This window comes from Elgaria multicarinata, chromosome 8, assembly GCF_023053635.1.
Source record: "Elgaria multicarinata webbii isolate HBS135686 ecotype San Diego chromosome 8, rElgMul1.1.pri, whole genome shotgun sequence".
Lineage (NCBI taxonomy): Eukaryota > Metazoa > Chordata > Lepidosauria > Squamata > Anguidae > Elgaria > Elgaria multicarinata.
The window spans coordinates 8608041-8631577 of record NC_086178.1 but is presented as its reverse complement, the minus strand read 5'-3'; the positions used below and the strand labels follow the sequence as shown (position 1 = coordinate 8631577).

The window sequence follows — 23537 nt, the reverse complement described above, 5'->3', positions numbered from 1 at the left end:
CTGCGCCCATTGGGGGTGGGGTGGGGGGAGGGGAAAAATTAAGTTTAAATTTAAAAACCCCTACCTTTCTGCGTACGAGCATTCATGCACTCTTCTTCTTTAAGAAATAATTTTAAAATGTCAGCTGCGACATCCTCGCCTTCCAACGTCGTTGCGCGTTGCGTGTAAAAAGAGGGGGAGATCTCATGATAAAAATATCATGAGATCTTCACCCCTCCATCCCGCTAGACCACTAGGTCTTGTTGGGGACAATGTCCTTCATAACATTTATACAAACCTGCTACATTATGACAGTACACACTGTCCAAGACACATCCACTAGAAACATCTCTTGTCTTGTTTGTATTGAGTGTCACTTTATTTTCCTTCATCCAATCTCTCATCTTCTGCTACACGTGGATCAGAAGAAAATGAAAAATAGAACTGGGTGTCACCAGCATTCTTTGAATGCCTCACCCCCAAGCCTCTGGATGACTGTACTCGCTGGTTCCCTGTAGGTATTAATTAGTGAGACAGACAAAGGTTAAACCTTGTGCTTACAGCATTGTTCTCATTAACAGAACAGCAACTGCATTTGAAAAAAATAATACCGCCATAGTGTGTCACAAATGAAAGGGGATTCAGTGTAGATCATACTTTGTTATAGGCCATCGCTAGACCTAAGGTTTATCTCTGGATCATCCAGGGGTCAAACCTGTTCATCTAGGTGACACACAGGGGATCCAGTGCTCAGGCAGGGGTGAACCCTGGATGATCCCAGGATAAACCTTAGGTCTAGCTGTGGCCATAGTTTATTCTCTCTCTCTCTCTTTGAGGTTCATCATATGAAGCTGAAATCCTGCATCCTTACCAGGGCTTTCTGCTTCCAGATTAAGATTGTCTCCTTTACGGGCAGATAAATGATTTGCAGTTGAAGACTTCCAATTTTGGCAAGTTCTATACGTTTCATTGTACAGCTTCTAGATGGTGCTGTGGTTATAGCACTTACTCTGTCTTTTCATATAGCTGATAGATTGGAATAACATCCCTCATTGCATTATTTCCAATCTTTTTGAAAGCAGAATAAAGGTGTGTGTCCATCCTGGAGGTTGACAACACCATCTAAACTTCCATGAGCAACCAATCTTGATTGCGCAATATAAGCCCTGTGTGGAGAATCTCTCTCTTTCTCTCTTTCTCTCTCTCTCTCTCCTTGAAGCAACTATAGGTGTTTTCCTTGGTTTTCCTTGTAGATTTATCCATCAACCACCACTATCATCTCTTCAATTCCAGCCCTTTCAAAAATTAAACTCTGAAAATAACAACAAGCAGCAGCAAATAATTATGCATCTGAGATAAGTTAGTGACACTTTTAAAAAAATAATAATGGTGGAGTAGTTTCATAGCATAGTCCAACTGGAAAATGGGATTTCTAGTAGAAGAGATTGGACCTGACTGTTCACAATGCCCAAAAAATGACAAATCTTTAATCCTTTACTGTTCATTTCATCCAACCAGTTTGAGACACCAAAATCTTCCTGCATGGGCAGCAGATTGTTACCTATCCTCAAGGAGCCAGAGAACCCCTCTATTTCACCTCAATCCTAACAATGTATGGATAGGAACATGGCAAATAGGTAAGAAAAAACCTATCCAGATCCCTTGAAATAAAAACCGTGAGATGTGAGAAAGGGGGAACAATCACATATGTAGCAAAGGTGGATGAGATACTATAAAAAGGCTTTTAATCCACTAAAAAGGTCATTTGCATTTAACAGCCCAGTGAAGGTTTGGCATCTTTAAATCCTATTCAATGTGACTTCAGATGGTTGCATCCAACCTTCCCTGAAACTGATGGCTTAAAACATTACATTTCCATATATGCAGAAAGTCAGGGCACAAATATTTTATTATATTAAATACCAAGATAAAATAATCATATGCTTCAATTCCTCAACAAATAAGTCTTTCTGAACATTTGCGTTGCATTTCTTTGAGAGCCATGTGCCCCCAGTTTTTGGGGGAAATCCAGACTCTTCTCACTGGTTCACACATACATTCATACTCGTCACTACCACAACTTTGATCAATTCCCATCCACAAGTTGTGCAGACAGAGCTGGCTTGGAGCATTTATTGGCAAAATGTCATGTGGAGGGTGGAAGAAACATCCTTTCAATGAAGAAACAGTAGTTAGCACTTGCCAGGTTGGTCTATGCCATCATTTCCCAACCTGGTGCTGTCGAGCTATGTTGGACTTCTACTCCCATCATAAACAGCCAGCAATTGCTTCTTGAGGTTTGAATAACCCCCAAATTTTTGCATTCACAGAAGTTGTTTGGAAAAGTGAGGATTCAGGAGATACCACAGGCTTTCCTTTAGGGATGTGCTCCACTCCAATTAGAAGCGTAGAAGCAGAAGTGAATTGGCCTGCTCCGCCTTGCCCAGAGGTGGAGTAGAAGCGGACCAGGGACCCCTAGAAGCAAGGCGAAGAGAAGCACCCATTTTCAGAGCGATCCTCTTTCCGCGGACCGATCCGATCGCCATTTTGAAACATTTCGCCCATAGGATTGCATTGTGGAAAAGAAAAGGGGATAACTGTGTTGTTTTTGAGGCTATCTTTCTGAAACTTCTTGTGCTTAGAGAGTCATGGCTGGGGGTCATTTTGAGCCTACTCTCAACTCTCTGCGTGGTGCGGTTCGCTTGCTAGAATTTTTTAAAAAGTAGGGTAAAGGCGGGAAAAAGATTACCTTTTCGATTGCTGAGGGGCAGAGTCAACTCCCGGTCATGATCACATGATCCCAAAGTTGGAGGAGGGGATAGGCAAAACGGGTAACTTGGGATTCTGGGAACTTCTCTTTCTTAGTCTGAACGGACTTTTCCCAGTGTTTTTTAAAACAGTAGCCCCACCAAATGCACAAACACAACCTGAAATCATATACTAAGCCAATAATAAGAGATAGAAAAAACACAGCACTGCTACCCACCCTAACTTTGGGGAACAACTGAAAAGATGTGGTGCAAGGGGATGAGCTCCCCTATGGCATGTGGACGTGCCCTCACTCTCTCCTGTACTTGGAGGGCCATCAGAGCCCTCCAAAGAGAGTAACCCAGTGGAGCAATGCCTTTCATGAGTTGAAGTGAGAGCTTTGCTTCTTAAAAGACTGGTTCTTAGACAGGACCAGTTAAATTGGCCGATGATTCCCCATCTGGGCACATCTACCCCCCCCCCCTTATTACTGGTAAAAGACAGATATAGCCTTTTTCAAAAAGTTCTTCTTGTTGTTTATTCAGCAACACTGCTGCTTTTAATTCCACCCCTCCTTTGTTTATTTATTTATTTATTTATTTATTCCATTTTATATGCATTACTGGCTTATCCTTGGCTCACTTCCTTATGCCCCCAGAAATGTCTGCTGCCTGCCTGCCTTCCCTCCCTCCTCCCCTGCCCGCCTCGCAGGGATGGTTTGTGTCTGGCTTTGACTCAGGGGAGAAGTCCTTCCTGTGCTCACTTAGAGTTTTGGAAGTTCCAAATCCATTTTTCAAGTGTGGAAGAAGATTCATTTAGGTTGATCTCTACTCCCCAATTCATGGCATGTTGGGATTTCCTTTGAAATGGCCCCATTGAGCTGTCTGCAGGTTTAAGCACCGCCAAAAATCAGGGGATGATGGGATTGCCTTGAACCTTGGCATGATTGTGGGTCTCAATGGCATCTGTGAGTGTGCCCACTTCCCTTTTTTTATCTGTTCAAATGTCAGAGAACAGTCCAAGTCTGCAAATGTGGTGCCCAAATTTCATAAATTCCCCAAAAATCAGGGGATGATGGGACTGCCTTGAGTCTGGGCATGCATGTGTATCCCTGGATAAGCTATCATGGTGGCGAGTTTGAGGTTTTCAACATGCACATTGACAGAGCTATCAAAAGGGGTGTGAATGGGGTGCCCAATTTTCATAAATTCCCCAAAAATCAGGGGATGATGGGACTGCCTTGAGTCTTGGCGTGCATGTGTATCCCTGGATAAGCTGTCATGGTGGTGAGTTTGAGGTTTCTAACATGCACATTGATGGAGCTATCAAAAGGGGTGTGAATTAGGGGTCTGCATGGACCCCTCGCTCCGCTTCACTTACAGATCCGCAATTTTCAGATCAGCCCGCTCCGCCCCACCCCCGCTCCGCCTATGTCCTATGTTCATGCACTGGTTATTTCACGGTTGGACTACTGCAACCTTCTTCTCTCTGGCCTTCCTTCTTCTCACATCTGTCCGTTGGTTTCTGTTCACCACTCTGCCGCAAAGATCATCTTCTTGGCTCGCCGCTCTGACCATGTTACTCCGCTTCTGAAATCTCTTCATTGGCTTCCAATTCACTTCAGAATCCAATATAAACTTCTCCTGTTAACCTTCAAAGCTTTTCACGGTCTAGCTCCTTCCTATCTCTCCTCTCTCATCTCACACTATTGCCCCGCTCGTGCTCTTCGCTCCTCTGATGCCATGTTTCTCGCCTGCCCAAGGGCCTCTACTTCCCTTGCTCGGCTCCATCCATTTTCTTCTGCTGCCCCTTACGCCTGGAACGCTCTTCCAGAACATTTGAGAACTACAAGTTCAATCGCAGCTTTTAAAGCTCAACTAAAAACTTTTCTTTTTCCTAAAGCTTTTAAAACTTGATGTTGTGCAGACTTTATACTGTTAGTTTTACCCTACCCTGTGCCTGCTTACCCTACCCTGTGCCTGTTTGCATTCTCTTCCCCTCCTTATTGTTTTACTATGATTTTATTAGATTGTAAGCCTATGCGGCAGAGTCTTGCTATTTACTGTTTTACTCTGTACAGCACCATGTACATTGATGGTGCTATATAAATAAATAAATAAATAAATAATAATAATAATAATAATAATAATAATAATAATAATAATAATAATAATAATAATGTCCACTCCGCTCCACTCGGAGCTCCGGATCCGGATCGGAGCTCCGTTTCCCCCCCCCCATAGGCTTGCATTGAAAGCTAAAAAATTATACAACTTTTTTTCTGTTCAAGTTAGAAACCTCAAGTTTGGCACCATGACACCTCATGGACGTATACACATGCACACCAAATTTCAAGGGAATCCCATCTTCCCCTGATTTTTGGCGCGGCTCTAACCTCTAACACACCACCCATATTCACACCCCTTTCAATAGCTCCGTCAATTTGCAAGTTAGAAACCTCAAACTCAGCACCATGATAGCTTATTCATGTGTCCACATGGACGCCAAGTTTCAAGGGAATCCCAGTATCCCCTGATTTTTGGGGAATTTTTGAAAATTGGGCACCCCATTCACACCCCTTTCGATAGCTCTGTCAATTTGCATGTTAGAAACCTCAAACTTGGCACCATGAAAGCTTATCCATGTGTCTACATGGACGCCTGGATTCAAGGGAATCCCATCATCCCCTGATTTTTGGCGCGGCTTAACTCACCCCAAATTGTCCCATTCTATAACTACGCCAATTTGCATGTTAGAAACCTCAAACTTGGCACCATGATAGCTTATCCATGTGTCCAAATGGATGCCAAGTTTCAAGGGAATCCCATTATCCCCTGATTTTTGGGGAATTTTTGAAAATTGGACACTCCAGTATGTCAGGGATTTAAAGTTGCAATGCAGACAGCTCAATGAGGCCAGTTGAAAGGAAATCCGAACATGCCATGAGATAACCCTAAATCTTCTTCCACACTTGAAAAATGGATTATTGAACTTGATAAAGTCTAAGTGAGCTGTAGAACCTCCCATGAAAAGCTTTGGGGATGCTTCCTCAGCTATCTTATCTTGGCTGAACAAGGGTCTTTCTTTCGGTGGTGAGTTACAAGCGCTGTTGGGGTTTTTACTGTTGCTGTGCTCTTGGGTTCTGCCTTCCTCTGCTCTAACTGGGGTCCCAACAGGCAAGAGACCTGTGCTTGCTTTGACCCCTCTGACATCGTCTACTCTGCGCTCCTGCAAAGGAGGACTTGGGTCCGGAGCTACGCAGTAGCAAGGCTCTTTGTCTCCCCAAGGTTTAATTTGGGCTACGTTTACCCCTTCATTAGGTAAAGCGGTCACCTGCTTTTCCCCGTTCCTTTCTGACATGCAGAGATGTAACCCTTCTGTAGCCTACTTTGAAGACAAACCTGCCTCTCTAACTCCTGGGATCCCTTCCTGCAAAGACGCGTTGCACCTCTCACCAAGGAGATCTGTTGCACACACACCTCCCGGGCTTTTGAACAAGGCAAACTCTATGCTCCCCTCATCTTTACAAATACAAATTCAATCACAGCTAAAAACTTTTCTTTTCCCTATAGCTTTTAAAAATTGATTTTGTTCTGCCTTTATACTGTTAGTTTCACCCTACCCTGTGCCTGTGTACCCTACCCTTTGCCTGTTTGCATTCTCTTCCCTTCCTTATTGTTTACTATGATTTTATTAGATTGTAAGCCTATGCGGCAGGGTCTTGCTATTTACTGTTTACTCTGTACAGCACCATGTACATTGATGGTGCTATATAAATTAATAATAATAATAATAATAATAATAATAATAATAATGAAGGACTTCTCCCCTGAGTCAAAGCAAGACACATACACCATCCCTGCAAGGCGAGAAGGGGAGAAGGGAGGTGCTCAGGGTGCATCTGGTTGTTTTAGATGCGAGGAGGGTTTGGGTCTTTGAAATCTAGGATTGGTGCCCTGCACTGCATGGCCTTGGGCAAGCCCTCCTGCCTCGGCCTGAGCTACATCACAGGGCTGTTGTGAGGCTAATGCACTCTGCTCCCCAGATGAAGAGTGTTATCGACCGAATCAGCTCCCTGTGAGTAGCCACGGACAGTCCTTTTCTCTGCTTCTCCTGAGTTCTGTGCGTGTGTGTGTGTGTGTGTGTGTGAGAGAGAGAGAGAGAGAGAGAGAGAGAACGCTAGTGAGTGAGTGAGGGAGAGCGAGAGCGAGGGAGGGAAGGAAGGAGGAGAGCGACCCAGCGAGGGAGAGAGAAGCTGTGTGTGTGTGTGTGCGCGCGCACGTGGTGTGCGTTGGAAGAGGGGTATGCGTTATACTGTTAGTTTTACCCTACCCTGTGCCTGTTTGCATTCTCTTCCCCTCCTTATTGTTTTATTATGATTTTATCACCTCCTGGGGGGGGGGGGGAGAAACAAACAAACAAACACACACTCCAAAATTTAAAAATAAAGTTTATATTAAATCAACGTAAGGGAAAAACACAGAGCAAACTAAGCAAAAAGTCAGAAAGAATCAAACAAACACACACAAACGCCAAGCTAAATGCTATCTCCAAAGTCCAAAACACAGCGAACGCAAAACCCACAAGACGCTGAGAGCTCTCTGACTTTGAGGGTGACTCTGGCTTAGTCCCCGCCTCAAACGCTGGGATTGGAGGATGATGCTTCATGAGGTGATCAATTCTCATCAGGATTGGGAGTTGAATGTGCCTGTCATCGCTTAAAATAAACACCGCCGCGCCGCAACCAGGTTTACCCTACCGTCTGTATTGTAAATGTACCCGATTTTTTTAAAAAAACATAGCACGTGAACCAAAGGACACAGAAAGTTGAGAGTAGTCTCAAAATGACCCCCATCCACGACTCTCTGAGCACAAGAATTTTCAGAACGATAGCTTCAAAAACAACCCAGTTATCTGTGATTCTTTTCCGCAATGCAATCCTATGGGCGAAATGTTTTCAAGATGGCAATCAGAGTGGTCCGTCTGAAAGAGGAGCTCCGAAAAATGGGCGCTTCTCTTCGCCTTGCTTCTAAGGGTCCACGGTCCGCTTCTACTCCGCCTCTGGGCAAGGCGAAGCAGGCCAATCCGCTCCTGCTTCTGCGCTTCTAATCAGAGCGGAGCACATGCCTAGTGTGAATGGGGTGCCCGATTTTCATAAATTCCCCCAAAATCAGGGGATGATGGGACTGCCTTGAGTCTGGGCATGCATGTGCATCCCTGGATAAGCTATCATGGTGGCGAGTTTGAGGTTTTTAACGTTCACATTGACGGAGCTATTGAAAGGGGTGAGAATGGGGTGCCCAATTTTCATAAATTCCCCCAAAATCAGGGGATGACGGGATTGCCTTGATTCTTGGCGTGTGTGTGCATACCTCCATGAGGTGTCATGGTGCCAAACTTGAGGTTTCTAACTTGAACAGAAAAAAAGTTGTATACTTTTTTAGCTTAATGCAAGCCTATGGGGGGGAAACGGAGCTCCGATCCAGATCCGGAGCTCCGCAGCGGAGCGGAGCAGACATAGGCGGAGCGGGGGTGGAGCGAAGTGGCCCGATCCACAAATCGCAGATCTGGAAGAGAAGCGGAGCGGGGGGTCCGTGTACACCCCTACTTTCCTTGGATAGCTGAGAGTCCAGAGAGGCAAAATAGGAAACTGGAAATAAAAGAGACAGGATGTGCTCTTCCATTACGTTAGCAACCTAGATGGCTTTAAGAGAAGATTAAGAAAAATAAAGGATAAGGCTATCAATAGCTACTAATCATTGTGATTAGAAACTACTTCCCGGGTTGGCAGCGGTTTGCCGCTGAATGCTAATTGCTGGCAGGCAACAACAGGAGAGGGCTATCGCCCACATATCCTGCTCATAGGTTTCCTGTAGGTATCTCATTGGCCAAGTTTGGAGATAGGATGTATGACACGATAGGCTTTTCCCCTGCTCCAGCAGGGCTCTTCTTATGTTCATGAACGTGTCAAGAACATAGGGTACATCAATTGTTCTGCCTATCTGTGGCACACCATTTGTGGATTATACTAGCCTTTGAAATTAAAATTATGTCTTCCTCCCAATTATTTGAGTGACTCATCAGAATTAGCCACTATGTAAAGACCAGTGTGGCACTATGATGCATATCTGGAGGGTCAAATTCCAAGGCTACTTTGATATGATGTCAGAAGATTTGTGGCCTATATGCTTTTTACAATCATAGTATATAAACACATGTTAGTACAAACAGAAAGAGAGAGAGAGAGAGAGAGAAGTGGCCACGTCTCTGAGGAAAGCAAAAAGCTATTAGGAGAAGAGGGTCCAGCCTACCTAGTAGACATCCTAGAAAGAATCAGAACAAAAGAAAAAGCAGGAGAATGATGGGGATACGGGCATTTTTGATTGCTGTGCTAGGGGCTCTTCTGCTTCTGCATTTCCTGAAACAACGTTGGTCACGCAGACACTACCCTCCTGGACCTCTTTCACTTCCTCTCATTGGAAACATATGGCGGATGGGATTTAGATTTACTGACGATATTCTCTTGAAGGTATGTCTTTCTACATAATTAACCAATAACTCGTTAAGCTGAGTAACAGAATTAATGGAGAGAATTTTGAACGATTTTCTTTCTATGGTGACTGTGGACAGAAATGTTGTACTAGTAAAACATCCTGGCAAAAAATTGATACGGCGAAATATTATTGTTCATAATAATTAGGGTATATTTGCATACTGCTTTTTGCCCAAAAGGTTCTTCAAGTACTAAAAAGCACATTACAGTACAATAAAAATAAGAATATATGTGCAATACAGGAAACGGCAGGATTTATATTTAGCAGAATCTTTTAAATAAAAGCCTTCGTTATCTAAACCACTGATACTTTTACAGTATTATATTATGTGTTTCTGTACATGAGCGATTTATTGCAGACTCGTGATTGGTCACTCACAGAAGTTTGTGGATCCTTTTCATAATGCCATCAACAGGTCCACACTGAGAATACTGTGTTCAGTTCTGGTCATCACACTTTAAAAAGATACTGTAGAGCTGGAAAAAGTTCAGAAGATGCCAACTAAAATTATGAAGGAGCTGGAACATCTCCACTTGTGAGGGAAGGTTACAACAGCTGAGATTGTTTAGCTTGGAAAAAAATGAGGATATGGAGAAACATGACAGAGGTGAACAAAATCATACATGGGGTGGAGAATGTGGATTGGGAGACATTTTTCTCATGCTCTCATACTACTAGAACCCATGTTCATCCTATGAAGCTGATTGGTGGGAGATTTAGGACAGATAAAAGCACATAGATAATGGAATGCCCTCCCTTTGGAGGCCTGATTGGCATCAACATTGATTGCATTTCGACGCCAAGTGAAAACATGGCTTTTTAACAAAGCCTTTGATGGTTAAACTCACTGGCACATTGTTTTAACTGTTTTAACTGCATCTATTCATTTTAAACTATATATTGTTTTAACTTGGATTATGGTTTAATTTGTTTTTAACTGTTGTATATTTATTGTTTTATACTCTATGTTTTTATCTGTACGCCGCCCTGAGATCTAGGGCAGGATATAAATGTTTTAAATAAATAAATAAATAGATGAACTATGGCATTCACTACCACAAGATGCAATAATGGCCACCAGTTTGGATGGCCATCACTACAAAGGGAGTTGGATAAATTCCTGGGGGAGAAGGCTGTCAATGGCTACTAGTCCTAATGGCTATGTGCTACCTCCAGTATCTGAGTAAGTCTGCAAGCCTTACAGTAAGCCTGTGTGCAGCAGTTGCTGGGGAACATAGGTGGGAGGGTGCTGTTGCACCATGTCCTGCTTTGTGGGTTCCTGGTCAATAGCTGGTTGGCCACTGTGTGAACAGAGTGCTGGACTGGATGGACCCTCGGTCTGATCCAGCATGGCTCTTCTTACATTCTTATGTCTCTTATGCAAATAGGGCCCTAAAGCTGTCATTTATGCAAGGTTAAAAGTGTGAATATTCCAAGAATAGTTGGAAGATAGAAGTGAATGGCCCCATTCAGGAGACACCTTAAACCATGGCTTTAACCACAGTGGTTGAGCCAGAAAGCCATCTCATGTTCAGAAGACACCTTAAACCACGGCTTTAACCACAGTGACTAAGGCAAAAAGCCTTATTCAATGTAGTGAAAGCCATGGTTTAAGGTGTCTTCTGAAAACAGCTCGGCTTTCTGGCTTAACCACCATGGTTAAAGCTGTGGTTTAAGGTGTCTTCTGAACAGGGCCTAAGTGTGGATGGAGGTGATTTCATCCATCCCTACTGAATGACACCAACTGACTTAGGCCATAGCTAGATCTAAGGTTTATCCCTGGATCGTCCATGGGTCAAACCTGTTCATCTAGGTGACACACAGGGGATCCAGTGCTCAGGCAGGGGTGAACCCTGGATGATCCCAGGATAAACTTTAGGTCTAGCTGTGGCCCTAGAAAAATAGATATGGAGGCTTCAGTTGGTAACACCATTGTGGTAGATCCAAAAGGCACTGTCCTACAGAGGTTCAACTTGTATCTGTGGGCTTTGTTCCAGAGAATTACGTTAGGTGACTGCACCTCAGCCCCATACCTAGAACTGTGGGCACCATCCTGTCCACATAGTTATTGAATCTCTATATGAAGCCCTGGGAGCAGTCATCAGGAGATCTGGAACAAGATATCACCAATATGCTGATGACATCCAGCTTTATTTCTCTGTGACATTTGAATTGGGAGAAGCACATTCTGAACTGGTGCCTGGTTGCATTTATGGCTTGGATGAGGGCTAATAAACTGAAGCTGAATTCCAATAAGAGAGAGATCCTATGGGTCAGCAGTATTTTTACATTGTATTTTAACAGTGATGTTAATCATAGAATCATACAATCATAGAATAGTAGAGTTGGAAGGGGCCAATAAGGCCATCGAGTCCATCCACCTTAAAGCATCCCTGACAGAGGGCTGTCATATTTATATGTGAAGCACTTAGGGGTTTTATTACGTTTCACAGTATATAAATATTACAAATAAATAAATAAAATTTGCTAACTCCAAGTCTGGTTAAAATATTAAATCAGGCATTATTGAGAGAAAATATTACCTACCTTTTAGAATGAAGCACATCTAACTGAGATTGAATCCTGACAAGGTGAAGATTATGGGTGGATGGTTCTCAGGTATGAGAATTGGGGAGTTTGTCTGTTCTTGTTGGGGATGCATTCCTTCAGAAAGAGCAGGTACATAGTCTTGGGTGCTCCTGGATTCATCATTGTCATTAGAGGCCCATGTGATTTCTGCGGTTAGGAGCATCTTTTATCCACTCATGTTGGTATGTCAGCTATGCCCTTTGCTGTCCACCACAGTCTATGTGTTTGTAACCTCGTCTTTAAATTACAGTAATGCACTTTATGTGGGGTTTTAAATTTTTTATTATTATTATGCGGTCACAGACCCATTAGAACAAACGAACTGTGAATCGTAATCATTAAAAACACAAAAGCATAATCATTGTTTTATTACACAATAAGCTGAGGAACAGTCATTAAAACAGACACATCTTTGAAATATATGGCCATAATTAAAACACAGTGTGATACAAAAGGTAAAAACATGAAATACAAATTACAATTAGGATGAAGAAATCACCTTTGAGCGGAGAAGAGGAACTTAGCCATTAACTCTGTTGTTGACTTGCTTATACCAGCCAAGAAATGTCCCAAATACTGTTCTGATGTCCTTCCAGGGCATTTCCTCATTATAGGGCAAAGTAGTCTCTTACATGCCACCCTATGAAAGCTACATTTTTTAAAAAAAAGTGTTCTAAAGTTTCAACGACTTCGGGCCTTGTTAGACCTACCAGATAATCCGGTGGGGAGTTGGGGTGAGGCTGTGCTGAAGCTAGCTTGCGCTGTCGCCCCTAGCTAGACGTAAACATGCGACGGGGTAAGGGAAAGCCACGTTGTGTGCTCCAGTGTTTTCCATCTTAAAGGGCCATGTGTGCAGGAGCGCACCAATGGAAAAGTAAATAGTTTTTTAAAAAAATAAAGGGTTGCCCGCTCCCCCTTCCCCTGATTTCCCCCCAATGTCTGATGCCCCCCTGCCCGCTCGCTCGCCTGTCCTCCCCCCGCTCACCATGCCCTGTCCCCATCCACCATGCCCTGTCCCCATCCACCATGCCCTGTCCCTATCCACCATGCCCATCCCCGTTCTTCTTCCCCCCATCCGCCATGCCCTGTCCCCATCCGCCATGCCCTGACCCCGTCCGCCATGCCCATCCCCATTCTTCCCCCATCTGCCATGCCCTGTCCCCGTCTGCCATGCCCTGTCCCTGTCCGCCATGCCCGTCCCCGTTCTTCTTCCCCCCTGTCCACCATGCCCTGTCCCCGTCTGCCATGCCTTGTCCCTGTTCTTCTTCCCCCATCTCTCCTGCTGGGTCACTCTTTCCCCCGGCCCCCATCTCCCCCCCCCCCCGTGATTCCCCCCGGCCCGATGGGCACAGCGCTCCTATGGAATGTTGTGCCTAGTGCGTGGCTTCTCCTGGCTACTCGCAAGTAAGCGAGCAGCCAGGAAAACCATGGAAGTCGCTAGACTTTCTGCAGCCCCGGCCTCAGCCCGGGGCTGTGGAAAAGCTGGGCCATAAGCAGATCCGCTTATCCCGGGTCTAGGGAGGACTTAGCCCGGCTTGACCCCGGGATCCCCTGTGCATCATCTGGATGCACAGCAAGGAGACCGGGCCTCACACCGCGCTAACTCCTCATCTAGCAACGGTCTTCATCTCCACAAGAACACTAGTAGGGAGAACAGGGGCATCCATTTGGGGCAGTATGCAGCAAGCAGGGTCAGGTGGCCAGCAGGGGTCTGGTTAGCAACACATGGGGCAGGCAAAGGTGGGTTTGCCCTATACTGATACAAATGAGCCTCATATGGGATACCCTGGTAGTACCCTTCCAATATTACACAGGGGAGGCAGTTAAATCTAGCCCTAGAGAAGACAAGGTGATATTTGGGGGTAGACAGATCATCCAGATACCTGGCATATCTAGGGAATTCAGAAATTAAACCAAAGTGTATTGGAGAGCAAGATGTATGAGCATTTGACATAGAATATTGAAAATCAATGTCTTTGATCTGCTGTTCTAAAATAGGTTTTGCAACAGAATAATCTTATGTACAGAGGAAATCCATAGAAAGGCCTAATAAATGCAATTTAACAGTAAAATCCTTAAACCATGAACTGGTAAAGGTAACTTAAGGGTGAGTCAACATATGCAACCCTTAGCCAATATCAAAAGGCGAGGAACCAAGGCCTGCATTCTATAGATGCAAAGCCAACCCCCAGACATAGACTAGCAGGTGACACACGGCATTCAAAAAAACAAAACGAGTACAAGAAGTTTGAAAGAACACTCTCAACAGTTGGATTAAATCCATGAATCATTATTGGTGCACTATACAATAATTGGGACAAAAATTCACCTTGAATACTTATAAGGCAGCAGGAATGAATTGTGCCCCCCTAATACAGAAAAAAATAGAGTATGACCTTAATAGCATTCTGAGCTGCTTAAACTGCAAACCATCTATGGATGGCCCAAGAGATTGTAGGAAAAAATAGGGCTATGCACAGCCCCTCCCTAATTTGGCTAGGAGGTCAATTCGAAGCTTCTGAATTGGCCCCAATTTAGCTCAGGGTGCCTCAAAACTGTCCCAGCCAACTTCAGATTTGGATCCCAATCCAAAGCGCATTGGCTGTTGCAATTTCCTGGGTGCGCGACTGACCGTGAGTCCATAGGACTCTCCTCCTGCTTGCCAACTCCCATCTCACTCGCCCCTGTACCCAGTGAGCTGCTGCTGCCCACCTGCAGGACTTTTCTGGCCTCTGTAGTTTGTAACAGTAGTATAATAAGAGTGGTAACACTCAAACCACAAAGACATCAAACAACTTACATCGATGAATAATTCAGAAATTTTACAAATGTATAAAGAACAGGCACATCAACAATATTTATAAGATGTTCATACTAACATTCACAACAAAGCCTGCAATATCAACAATCTAATATACATATGGTGAACTATTCACATGAAGCGTCTTTGATATAAACAGTAGTCCGGTACTAATTGCTGTTTCGAAGATTCTTCCTCAGTATGACGCTGAAAAGTAATTCAAAAACACCATACTCAGCATTTATAAGCAATAACATATGTTGTTATGCAATGGAAAACAAAACAGAAAATATTGGCCTCACCCACTAAGTTTACAGAAGGAGCCACGGCTACACAATTAGAAAGAAACCCACCAGGGTTTATCTAAAGAAAAGATAATGAGATTTATCATTACAAACAATTCACAACCTTAGTAAATGATGCACAACCATGCTGTAAAAACTATCTAGGCTTACCACCATATCATTCTCGTTTCCTCAAGCCGACAAGACATGCTCTCAGTCCCTTAAAAGAGTTTTCAAAAAAGCTCCCAGATTCTTATAGTAGTTTAAGTGATTTAATTGGCTAATAAATCATCCTAGGGGAGGAAAGCTGTGAGCTCTAAAGTAGCATTTAGTCCGAAAGGTTGAATGCAATTAAGACGATGTATCCATTCAGCTTCCCTTTGGAGAAGTTCCTTGTTCAAATCACGATAATTATACTGAAGGGGAAAGATTCTGTCAATAACAAAAAACTGGAATTCATTATAATGATGATGGCACTCAATAAAATGTTGAACTAATGGTGCCTCCGTTATCCCATTTCTAAGTTTTGAACGATGTTCAATAATTCGTGCCCATACACTCCTCATAGTTTTGCCCACATAAATTAAAAGACAAGGACAGATAATGATATAGACCACCTTCTCCGTAGAACAGTTAGAGAAATATTTTAAATCAAAGGTGTGATTTTCTGTAGGATGTTGAAATTTCTTAATTTGTAATGCCAAGTCACATACTGAACAACCCCAACACCTATAATGTCCTTTTATGCTATGTGTGTGGGGTTCTTTGGTGGATCTATGTCTGAACATATTAGATAATCTTTAAGATTCTTAGTCCTTTTCCAGCCTATTTGTGGTGGTGCCGCACATCCTGGAAGATGGTTGATAATATGCCAATGACGTCTAATGATTCTCATAATAACATGTGCAGATGGTGAGTACTCAAATGCACATGAGAGTCGGTCAGTAGTTGGACGTGAAGATCTGGTCAATAGAGAGCTCCTAGAAACGGAATTCACGCGTCGCTCAGCCTCATTAATCACCCTATGAGGGTAACCCCTATCTAGTAGTGATTGACGAAATGTTACTTTTTGATCATTGAAATTTGAGTAATCCGTTGAAATACATTTAAAGCGAAAAAGTTGACCCACCGGAAGATTATTTCATAAATGGCGAGGATGGAAAGATGAATAATGAAGGAGAGAATTCCTGTCTGTAGGTTTTACAAAAGTTTTAAAACACAACGTATTATTTTTCCGATATGTAATTGTATCCAAAAAAGATATTGACCTAATATCACTCTGAAAGGTAAATTTAATGTGATCATGAAGTGTATTCATCCAGTTTTTAAAGGCTTCAAAAGAGTTTGGGTTTTTATAAATCAAAAAGATATCATCTATAAACCATTTATAGACAATTAACTCCTTATAGAAGGGATTTGTTATAGGATGGCAAATATACAATTCCTCCAAATTAGCCATGAATAGATTTGCAATGCTAGGTGCAAATGGGCTCCCCATCGCTACTCCCTTTACTTGGAAAAAGAATTCATCAGCAAACCTGAAATAGTTTTTCCCCAAAATGATGTCAATTAATTGTAGCAAAAAATGAGTCGGTGGAACATTATTACTGCGCTTATTTAAATAAATTTCTGCAGCAACGTGGGCTTCATCATGTGGGATGTTGGTATATAAAGCCTGCACATCCATAGTGACCAATAAGGATTGTGATGGAACATGCAATCCCTCAAGCTTCTTGATAAAGTCCATGGTGTCTCTTAAGAATGCAGGCGTAGCTACCACCAAAGGCCGTAAAAAAGAGTCAACATATTTCGAAAGTGGTTCAAGTATTGAATTTGACCCTGACAAAATTGGGCGTCCGGGTGGAGGGAAAATGGGCTTATGTACTGTTACTTGTTTGTAAGTAGAACTACAGCAGACGAGAGACACTATCTTCCTTAAAGATGGTGGCTCTCCTGGAGGATGGGTGGCTTGCTGGCATGAGCAGATGAGTCAGGTATGCCTCATAGGTGGGCAGAGTTCAGCAGCTCACTATTGGGCCAGAGTGGCCTGAAGCACTTCGGTTCAAGACAGCCCAATCCAGTCCCAACTTGGATTCGGGTCAGGGTGTGCCAAATCCACTTTGACTCAGATTCGAAATTCAAGACCGAAGTGGTGCACACACCCCTAACCCCCCCCACATAATACCCATATATCTAAACTTCTTGACTTGCTCTAAATGCTGTCCATCTATTATCTTCTTATTTGTTGATCTATGCCTAAGGGGGGAAATACAATGTCTGTTTTACTAAAATTAACTGTCCTTACTAAAAGTAAAAAATAAATAAATTAATAAATGTTTAAGTCCTATTTTGGACAATGTCATAAGAACAGCATTATCTGCATACAACAATAATGGGACTTTAGTCTCTGCTGATTTTGGTATATGAAAGTCAGACGCTAAACACTTCCCAATCAAATCATTAAAATAAAGGTTTAATAATGTAGGAGTGAATTTTTAATTATTATTTTTATTGTGATTTTTCTCTAGGTTTTTTTATTAATTTTTTATTGTGATTTTAAAAAAACAAAACATAACAAATCATGTAAAATAAGAAATCGAAAGAAAGGAAAAAAAATATCATACTTAAGAAATATCAGTATTCCATTAAATACATTTTATTTTTCAAAAAAAGACTGAAAATTATGCGTAACCATCAAGAAAAGTAAACTAAATATCCATGTATTTATCAGTTCTGGGCTCCACAATTCAAGAAAGATGCAGACAAGCTGGAGCATGTTCAGAGAAGGGCAACCAGGATGATCAGGAGTCTGGAAACAAGGCCCTATGAAGAGAGACTGAAAGAACTGGGAGTGTTTAGCCTGGAGAAGAGAAGATTGAGGGGAGACATGACAGCACTCTTCAAATACTTAAAAGGTTGTCACACAGAGGAGAGCCAGGATCTCTTCTCGATCCTCCCAGAGTGCAGGACACGGAATAACGGGTTCAAGTTACAGGAAGCCAGATTCCGGCTGGACATCAGGAAAAACTTTCTGACTGTTAGAGCAGTACGACAATGGAACCAGTTACCTAGGGAGGTTGTAGGCTCTCCCACACTAGAGGCCTTCAAGAGGCAGCTGGACAACCATCTGTCAGGGATGCTTTAGGGTGGATTCCTGCATTGAGCAGGGGGTTGGACTCAATGGCCTTGTAGGCCCCTTCCAACTCTGCTATTCTATGATTCTATGAATTCACCTGTGGTGCCTATACCACCCATTCAAATAATGTTGAAAATGTTGTTAGGTCCTCAATCCATGTATTGTAGGAGGTGAACTTTTGTCCCTCCAGTGTTCTAATATCAGTCTTTTGGCAGTCAAAAGGGGTAAAAAAAATCCATGATGCACTGACAGGGGTGTGTGTGTCTTCACAGAATTGCTTCAGCCCTGCATTTCCTTAAAACCCTGCAGCATCGCAGTTGCAGGGTGGGAGCAGTTATTCTTCAGGGCAGAAAGGAGTGTGGGCTCTCCAGCAGCCATTTGGCTCATTGGGGCCCTTTCTACACCTAAGGGTTATCCCAGGAAAATGGAGAGATCATCCTTGCCTGCTCCCGGGATCCCCTGTGTGGCATTTGGATGCACAGGAATGATCCCGGGACTATCTGGGATATAGGGCTGGTGTAGACGTGCCCTGGGTCTGCTACCTGCCCTCTGCTGGGACTTCCTGCTCTTCTGGCACACTAGCAGTCGTCGTGATCTGCCCTGGAATATGATTCTTAAGAACTATTTCTTTTGGCACTAAATGTCCACGGCAAGAGGTCTTGTCCCCTCTATCCATAATAGGGCAATTGCTATATCCTTGGGACAGTCATCTCCTTCCTGATCCATTGGGTCTTCTAAGGCCGTTGCTAGGCGAGGGTTTAGCCCGGTGCGAGGCCCGGGCTCCCTGCTGTGCCTGCAGACGACGCACAGGGGATCCTGGGGTCAGGCCGGGCTAAACCCTCCCTTGACCTGGGATAACCGGATCCGCTTATGGCCTGGTTTTTCTGCAACCCCGGGCTGAGCCCGGGGCTGCAGAAGATCTAGTTAGTTCCGTGGCTTTTCCCGGCTGCTCGCTTACTCGCGAGTAGCTGGGAGAAGCCGCGCACTGGGCACAGCGGTCTGCGCTGTGCCTATTGGGCTGGGGAGTGGGGAGATCACGGACGGGGCGGAGGGGGCATCGGACATGGCGAGTGGGTGAGCAAGCGTGGGGTGGACAGGTGAGCGGGGGGTGGACATGGCATGCAGGGGGTGGACATGGCGAGCGGGGGTGGTGGACGGGCAAACGGGGGGGTGGACATGGCAAGCGGGGCCGTGGACATGGTGAGCGGGGGTTGGACAGGCGAGTGAGCAAGCGGCCGAGCGAGCGAGGGGGCGAGAGGGGGGGGCGAGCGAGCGGCCGAGCAAGCGAGGGGGTGAGTGGGAGGGTGCGTGGACGGATGGGCGAGCGAGGGGGCGAGCGGGGGGTGGACAGGTGAGCGGGGGGGTGGGCATGGCATGCAGGGGGTGGACATGGCGAGCGGGGGTGGTGGACGGGCAAACGGGGGGGTGGACATGGCAAGCGGGGCCGTGGACATGGTGAGCGGGGGGTGGACGGGTGAGTGAGCAAGCGGCCAAGCAAGCGAGGGGGCAAGAGGGAGGGTGCGCGGACGGATGGGCGAGCGAGGGGGCGAGCGGGGGGCATCATACATTGTGTGTGGGGGAAATTTGGGCAGGGGAGAGTGGGGAACCCTTTTTTTAAAAAACAAGGATTTACCTTTCCGCTGGTGCGCTCCTGCGCACATGGCCCTTTAAGGTTTTTTTGAAATGCAGGACGCGACGGGGCTTTCCTCCCCCCCGTCGCGTCTTATGTGTAGAAAAGGACGACGGCCCGCGCTAGCTGTAGCGCGGCCTCGCTCCTTCTCCTCTCTGCATTAGCTGGTAGGTCTAGCCAGCCCCTAAGGGGCTATTGCTTGTAAAACTTCGGCAAAATAACTTTCAATTTCAGTTCAAGTGCTCTTTCTTTAATTAATAAGTATGGTCCTTTCCAACCCCCCAGGCTTAAACCTTCAAGACTTTCAGCTTGAGCAATTTCAGTTGCCATGTTTATCCCCTACCCCTCTTTTTAATTGCTGTTTTGGGCCTTTCCCATGCCTATTCCATGAATAATCCACAAACCAATCTAAAGTATCGGTATGAAAGTTAACCGCTTCTTTTTAAACCTCTTTTTAAAGGGGGAAAATGATGAAATCACATTTGCCTTTTCCTTTGGGATACGAGGCAGGGCAGGGTGGGGTGGGGTGGGGGATCGCCAGTGTCTTACAACCTTCTAAGGACCATGCTCGTGGTCATGGTTTGTCAGTTTCACAAGCAATTTTTAAAATTACTCCCCTTGAGCTCCTCGGTAGCAAATGCAGGTTTAAATCTTTAGGAATTTAGCAGTTTTTATTTCTCCCTTGGTTGTTTTTTCTTGAAAAAACTTTTCTATAGAGTTTATTTGAAAATACCAGCTTCAGAGAGGGGATTTTCCCACCTGGATGTTTAATTGCTTTAATGTAAGGCTTTACAGAAGAGTCATAAATCTTTTGTGCTAGGCTCATAAATCTTTTCTATTACCTCACAGAGGTCTGGTTGTATTTTTCACATCTGCTGACAGCCCCAAAAGGAAAAGGCTCAGGGTGATATTCCTCCATGTTAGGCAAAGATCCTCAGCCTGTGGGTTCCTATTGCCCCATCTCACTTCTTAATCAGGATGAAAAACTCCTTTGCCTCAGTATTCTCTCACAAGAGGAGTTGTGTTCAACATGGGGAAAGTATAAAAAATGATACATGGAGGGATTTGCAGCCCAGAATAAGTAAGTACATGGTTAGAGAGCACTTGGCAACCTTTAATAAGTCTAAAGTTCAACTCTAAAGTAGGGATGTCATGAGGGTCCATGGTGCTACTGGTGCAGTCCAATGAACCTGCTCATAGACCTACTCGGTTTTTACCCCCCACAATCCTATGAGCCTGGCCAGAGTCTGTGAGCATCTAGAAAAAAATGCATTGACTACTAGGAGTCAATCTGGGTTTGTCTGGAATCAGTCATGTCAGGCCAATCTTTTCTCTTTTGATAGAATTTCCAGTTTTGTAGGTCATGGGCGTACTGTGGACACGGTATATCTTGATATTTGCAAAGCATTTCACAAGGTTCCCCATGAAATTCTTATTGATAAGATAGTAAAATATAGATTAGACAATACTACAGTTAGGTGGATCCATAGCTGGTTGAGCAACTGTGCTCAGTGTGTATTAATTAATGGTTCGGCACCCCCTTCGAAGGAGCTCTCCAAGCTGGGCCCTGTGCTGTTTAAATGAGCTGGATGGTGGCGACGATGGCAGGGCCCGGTAACCCCCCCGCCCTCCTCTCCCTTACCTGCAGGTAAGGGAGAGGAGGGAGGGGGGGCTTACTTGGCGCCACTCCCCTCCACTGCGGAGCTCCGATTCGGAGCCGGAGCTCCGCAGCGAAGAGGAGCGGAGTATGGGCGGAGTGGTGCAGAGCGGCGCGGAGTGGAGCGGGCCGATCCGAAATTTTCGGTTCAGCCCGCGGGGTGGATCGGGGGGTCCGTGCACACCCCTAATTTTAAGTATGGTCACACCATAAATTTGTATAAGGGCAGTATGAAACTTGCAGTTTTATTCTCAGTCCTTCTAATAATGCCTAACATGGAGTTTTCCTTCTTTACTCCGGATGCACAATGGATTGACATTTTCATTGAACTGTCCACCACAACCCTTGGTCGGTAACTACCAGCTCATATCCCATCAAGTTAAACTTGAAATTGGGATTTTTTTTTTGGTCTAAACATGCATCACTTTACACTTGCTAATATTGAACTGCATCCACCATTTGGATGCCTACCCTCCCAGCTTGGAGAGATGCTTTTAGAACTACTCATAGTCTCTTTTTGTTTTAACCACGTTAAATAATTTGGTGTCATTGGCAAACTTGGCCATGTCACTGCTTACTCCTAATTCCAGATCATTTATGAACAAGTTGAAAAGAATTGGTCCCATAACAGATCCCTATGGGCCATCACTATTTACTTTCCTCAATTGGGATAATTTACTGTTTGTTCCTTCTTTCAGCTTTCTGTCCTTTAACCAGTTACTGATCACATATTCAGTTGAAATTGTCTGCTTTATTTGATTGCAATATTTCTCTTCCCTTTTTTTTTATCGAAATGGCAGCTGGCAAAGCAATATGGAAGCATTTTCACTCTATGGCTAGGATATCAACCTTCGATAGTTATGTCTGGATACCAAGCTGTGAAAGAAGCACTGATCGACCATTCAGATGAATTTGCTGACCGACCAGTAACTTCTTACATGAAATTGATAGGAAAAAATAAAGGTAAGTTATGAAATGTAAGAAGCTGCATTGGTCTTTTCTCCAAATAAAACATAAGAGGAATGTCAGAAAAACAGAAGAAATGATGCCTCTATGAAAGTTGGAGATATCACAGGTGAACTCTGGAAATATCTGGTAAATATAGTGCAACTTCTATAACATTAGTTACAATGAATGTATAAAATCCTTTACACAGAGCATTCCGTAATCTCAGAAGACAACAAAGGTAACGTGAACATATAGGCCTTAACTAGATCAGATGATATCCTGCGGGATCATCCCTGTGTGTCCACCTGATGCACAGGGGATCCCGGGATCAGGGAGGGATGATCCCTCCCTTGCCCCGGGATCTTGCCTTCCCCTTCGGGCCTGCTTTTTCCGCAGTCTCGGGCGTGTGGCCCATTGCCGCGGTTTGACCCAGATACACATGATTCCTCACACGGAGCCAGGAGCTGTGCATGGGGCACAGTGCTCCTCAGGAGTGCTGCACCCATCGGGGGTAGGGTGGGGGGAGTGGGGAAATCAAATTATTTTTTAAAAAAAGGGCCTACCCTTGCGCATGACCATTCGTGCACTCCTCTTTCTTTAAAAATAATTATTAAAATGGTGGGAGCAATGCCTCTCTTCTTGAAGTCATCATGCCTCACGTGTAAACAAAGGAGGGATCTCGCGTTAATCACAATGCAAGATCTTCTGTCCTCCATCGCGGACTATCAGGTAGGTCTAGCTAAGGCCATAGTGATAAAAGTGTTCATGGATAAATCCTGCTGGCTGAAAAGTACCTATGGAAATACCATGACTAAGAGCAGGGAGGCAGGCAGTATTTGGGCGGTTCTGAGAAAGAAACAAGGGAGGGCAAAGGAGAGATAGGCAGGCAGACAAGCAAGCATAGGCATAATAGCAACTGGAAGGCTTTGGAAGAGCTCAAGACCTTCATTTGAGGAGTTTTAGAGTAACATCTAGATTTTGGGATTTTTCGGGTAAAATCACTATGGTTCCTCCTTTATCTGCTGGTTTTGCCACTATCTTGGAATTATTCCCATCTAATGCTAACTTCTCTCTCAATTTATAAATACAATGAATCACCCTAAACTTGTCTCCATTGTTTAAATATGTTATGAGCTCTTTCTTGTGTTCATTTTATTCACTCAAGCTTTTCCTCCACTTGGGTTCTAGATGTCTCCCATCTTGCTTCATTGC

General features: G+C 44.2%; 1 protein-coding gene across 1 annotated transcript in view; it reads left to right on the top strand.

The window, feature by feature from the left end:
* Positions 1-9073: 9073 nt before the first annotated feature.
* Positions 9074-23537, top strand: part of LOC134402384 (cytochrome P450 2C39-like) — a 40765-nt gene continuing 26301 nt past the window's right edge. The window contains exons 1-2 of the mRNA XM_063131802.1: positions 9074-9256; positions 22178-22340. Of these exons, the coding sequence (XP_062987872.1) occupies positions 9086-9256; positions 22178-22340 (334 nt within the window). The 5' untranslated portion in view covers positions 9074-9085. The remainder of the gene's footprint in view (positions 9257-22177; positions 22341-23537) is intronic.